Source organism: Brachyhypopomus gauderio, chromosome 11, assembly GCF_052324685.1.
Source record: "Brachyhypopomus gauderio isolate BG-103 chromosome 11, BGAUD_0.2, whole genome shotgun sequence".
Lineage (NCBI taxonomy): Eukaryota > Metazoa > Chordata > Actinopteri > Gymnotiformes > Hypopomidae > Brachyhypopomus > Brachyhypopomus gauderio.
This window is the reverse complement of record NC_135221.1, coordinates 15,240,674-15,245,673: the sequence shown is the minus strand read 5'-3', so window position 1 is coordinate 15,245,673 and position 5,000 is coordinate 15,240,674. Positions and strand designations below refer to the sequence as shown.

General features: G+C 45.8%; 1 protein-coding gene across 2 annotated transcripts in view; it reads right to left on the bottom strand.

Moving 5' to 3' along the window:
- Positions 1 to 4,592, bottom strand: part of septin15 (septin 15) — a 24,485-nt gene extending 19,893 nt beyond the window's left edge. Inside the window, exons 1-2 of one of the 2 annotated variants that reach the window (XM_077022270.1) lie at positions 4,536 to 4,592; positions 1,752 to 1,851 (exon numbers count right to left, since the gene is read on the bottom strand). In XM_077022270.1, the coding sequence (XP_076878385.1) occupies positions 1,752 to 1,851; positions 4,536 to 4,577 (142 nt within the window). In that variant the 5' untranslated portion in view covers positions 4,578 to 4,592. Of the gene's footprint in view, positions 1 to 1,751; positions 1,852 to 2,289; positions 2,309 to 4,535 lie in introns of those variants that run through there. The other variant, XM_077022271.1, reaches the window with a different exon arrangement.
- Positions 4,593 to 5,000: the final 408 nt, after the last annotated feature.

Genomic DNA, 5,000 nt, shown 5'->3' with positions numbered 1-5,000 from the left:
GGACAACAGAGGTGGGGGACTCGAGTCACATGACTTGGACTCGAGTCAGACTCGAGTCATTAATATTAAGACTTTTGACTTGATTTGAAAAAATATTCAGAGACTTAGACTTGACTGGACTTTTACACCAATAATTTGGGACTTGAATTGGACTTGAACCTGTTTACTTGCAAATACTTGATTTTTTTTACCCGAAATCTAAATTTTAAAACGCATATTAATATTTATAAAGTGCGCCCCATTAATTTCATTTCCGTCCTTCTGACGCAGACCGGCGTTACACCAGATTCTGTGACCGTCGAGTTTTGTGACCACAGGGGGCGTTATTGCACAGTTTCTGTTCAGAGGCACAAACGCTTTACGAATGCTACGTAAACTACGCTGATGCACTTTCTTTACTCGTTTTGTTGGTGTCCACGAGCCAAAATATGACAGATGTTTATATTTACATTTATTGTCTCTTAATTACATAAATGTACTTAAACAATATTTACCATCCCCTCACCATTGCAGCCAACAAAGAAATCATGAATGGGATGTACAGGTGAGCCTTTTTAACTGGGGTCACCAATTCTGACGGCAGCCATCAGAATATGTGACCCCACTGAATCTCCAGGTAACAATAGTACACCGTGACCCCACAATAACAGAAAACAATGAAAAAATAACCCTAACCTTTTATTAGTCTATATTTAAACATTTTATCCAAATGTTTAGAATAACCATTCGTAATGACAGCATCTTGCTTACGATGAAGCTTGCTATTTTCGTGTAAAATGATGTAACGAAACATTCTTGTTTAAGTACATTTATGTAATTAAGAGAAGATAAAATGTAAATGATCTGTCATCTTTTGGCTGGCGGACACCAACAAAACGAGTAAAGAAATGCATCAGCGTAGCATTCGTAAAGCGTTGGTGCCTGTAAAAAAAAAAAAAAAGACTCGAAAGGACTTGAAATTCCAAGTTTCAGACTTGGGACTTGACTTGACTGTTGCCTGTCTTGACTCGAGACTTGACTTGAGTTGACTGTCTTTGCTTGAGACTTGACTTGGGACTTCAGGATAAAGACTTGGACTTACTTGAGACTTGCAAAACACTGACTTGGTCCCACCTCTGCTGGACAACAACCTAACACAGCAGTCCTGAACACCAACCTAACACAGCAGTCCTGGACACCAACCTAACACAGCAGTCCTGAACACCAACCTAACACAGCAGTCCTGAACACCAACCTAACACAGCAGTCCTGGACACCAACCAAACACAGCAGTCCTGGACACCAACCTAACACAGCAGTCCTGGACAACAACCTAACACAGCAGTCCTGGACACCAACCTAACACAGCAGTCCTGGACACCAACCTAACACAGCAGTCCTGGACACCAACCTAACACAGCAGTCCTGGACACCAACCTAACACAGCAGTCCTGGACACCAACCTAACGCAGCAGTCCTGGACACCAACCTAACACAGCAGTCCTGGATAACAACCTAACACAGCAGTCCTGGACACCAACCTAACACGGCAGTCCTGGACACCAACCTAACACAGCAGTCCTGGATAACAACCTAACACAGAAGATGCAAAGATCAAAACTCTGTGCGTGCGCACGCACACACTTAAGTAAAGAATATTCAAGTCACTCAAGTACTGTGTCTTCTATGTCCTACACATGGACACACACACACACGGTTGCATAAACATACTGAGAAAACACACACATAAAACAATTGGCTGTGTCACTTACCAACGACCATGAGAGTGAACTCAAAGCCCCTTTTGACGGACTTGCGGTACACCTGGTTGGGCAGGTTGGCAAAGCCCACATATCCCTCCAGATTCCTCTGCTGGAAGACACCAATCAGCTCATTAAACACCAATCAGATCATCAAACACCAATCAGCTCATCAAACACCAATCAGCTCATTAAACACCAATCAGCTCATCAAACACCAATCATATAAAAGATGTTGTTTTATTTTAAGTTTGTATGATAGTTTCCATAGTGACAGTACGTAATGTACATTTGTATGCTGATGACCCTGTTAAACTCTATAAATTGTGTCTTGAATGCAGAAAAATGTTTTATACTGTTTTCCAGATCTGCATAAACTGAAAAAAAAAAACATTTGAAGTGTTTTACTTTACATGGAGGCAATATTAAAACATCACCAAACACTAACACCCAACAACAAAACTTTCCCAAACAACCAAAATTAGCATAAAGCAAGGATAACATTTTCTCTCAGAAATATTAGTAATGGTTGGAAAAGACTATTTGTTACCATGTTATTGTGAGGTTATGACACTGAATTCCAAGAGTCATCTAATACAAACAAAAATTAAAGTAAATAATTTGTGGTACACACATTGCACAATAAAACGTTTTGCTACACTGATTCAAGCAACCAAAAACCTCACAGACACAGTAAGATGAACAACGTGAACAACATGCAGTTTAACTGAAGGATGAAGTTCTACACTGAATTCCCCGAGAGAGAGAGAGAGAGAGAGAGAGAGAGAGAGAGAGAGAGATGGAGAGTGACAGGATGAGAAATAGGCAGAGAAAAGCAGAGAGAAAGATAGAGACAGAATGTAGTTCCTAGAAGGAGGGGGAGAGACTGTAGTTACTAGTAGGAGGGGAGACTGTAGTTACTAGTAGGAGGGGATGGGAGACTGTAGTTACTAGTAGGAGGGGAGACTGTAGTTACTAGTAGGAGGGGAGACTGTAGTTACTAGTAGGAGGGGAGGGGAGGACTGTAGTTACTAGTAGGAGGGGAGACTGTAGTTACTAGTAGGAGGGGAGACTGTAGTTACTAGTAGGAGGGGAGGGGAGACTGTAGTTACTAGTAGGAGGGGAGACTGTAGTTACTAGTAGGAGGGGGAGGGGTGGAAATTAAAGATTTAATTCCATTTCATATCACATCCACATAATAATGGAGACACATTAGTGTCTTGCCCAGCTGAACAGCAGGCTTCTCTCACTCACCCCTCTCCCTCTACTCTCACTCACCCTCTCCTCTCACTCACCCTCTCCTCTCACTCACCCTCTCCTCTACTCTCACTCACCCTCTCCTCTCACTCACCCTCTCCTCTCACTCACCCTCTCCTCTACTCTCACTCACCCTCTCCTCTACTCTCACTCACCCTCTCCTCTCACTCACCCTCTCCTCTCACTCACCCTCTCCTCTACTCTCACTCACCCTCTCCTCTCACTCACCCTCTCCTCTCACTCAACCCTCTCCTCTCACTTACCGTCTCCTCTCCTCTCACTTACCGTCTCCTCTCACTTACCCTCTCCTCCCCTCTCTTCTCCTTTCACTCACCCTCTCCTCTCCTCTCACTCACCCTCTCCTCTCACCCTCTCCTCTACTCTCACTCACCCTCTCCTCTCACTTACCGTCTCCTCTCACTCACCCTCTCCTCTCCTCTCACTCACCTCTCCTCTACTCTCACTCACCCTCTCCTCTCACTTACCGTCTCCTCTCACTCACCCTCTCCTCTACTCTCACTCACCCTCTACTCTCACTCACCCTCTCCTCTCACTTACCCTCTCCTCCGTCCTCTCTCCTCTCCCTCCCCTCTATTCTCCTATCACTCACCCTCTCATCTCCTCTCACTCACCCCCTCCTCTCACCCTCTCCACTCACTCACCCTCTCCACTCACTCACCCTCTCCACTCCTCTCACCCTCTCCTCTAATATCACCCTCAAGCACCAGCTTGAAATGCATACTACAAGAGGCAAACACAACTATTCACTACTCTGAACACACAAACCACACACTATAGCTACACATACACTACACACACATACCCTGTGCAGAGGCCCGACAGAAGACACAGAGCAACAGAGAAAGACAGAGAGAGACAGAGACAGAGACACAAGGATGCAGGGAGGGTTAATCAGACAGCCAGTTGACCTTTGCACTCTGATTGGACTGACAGTAGGCTTCATACACACAACCAAAAACACCCCATCCTCACCCACAGACACAGGCACGTTTCCCAAAGCACCCAGCAGTCATATTCTATATTGTAAATGATTTCATACAGAACATACCAGTGGAACTGACGTTATAAAACCCAACTGTGTTATAACCTGATCTACAAACAGAGCAGCGTATGCTAGCGTCTATTCATAGCACTGTCCCCGTTCCGCGCGCTACCTTGGGCATTTTCCACCTCCCTCTCTCTCTCTCTCTCTCTCTCTCTCTCTCTCTCTCTCTCCCCCACGGCCCTCTCCTCGCAGCGTCCTCACGTCACTTCCAACACCTGCGGCCATCAACAGCGCGGACAGGCTGCCTGAAGGACCGCGGGCGCGTGCTGTTTTCATAACACCAGCAAGAAAAAAACACTTATGTGTAAACACCTGCACACATGTCATCAAACACCAGAAACGAAACAACGCGCTTCTCTAGGACAGGGAGAGCATCCTGCATAACGTCATCCGCATTTCAGTGATTCCAACAACCACGAGATTTATGAAGAGGAGCTTTTGATGGTGACTTGGTTTACGTCGTGGAGGGTCACCTGCTCGTTGTACATTCTGAATTGTCCAAGGTCCACATTCATGCTGTGATGACACGCTATCGCAGCACAACGGCTCGTGTTTTTAAACAGGACACTCTTAACTGGGCTGCTGTTGCTTTTTGCTGCAGGTTTTGGTCTCTCTCTATGTATCCCCTATTGATATGCACGCCCACTCTTCTGCAGTTTCCGACCTGGCGGCTCGTTCTCGTTCGCTATAGTGAGTGTTTCACAGTTGAAGGATAACAGTAACTTATTACGGTTTGAAATGGAAACCAGTCTCTTCGGTAATTACTGCACGCCGCGTGCCAAACGCACAGCTGCAGTTGATCTGGTTTCAGAAAAATATGGGACGGTATATCAGCGCTGAAAACTCATTCCGCCGTAGGCGGGCCGGGGAGGGGGGGGGGGTGACCGGATTCGCACGCTGTTGTCCCTTTGTGGGCCTGTCCGCAATCAAACGTCCGC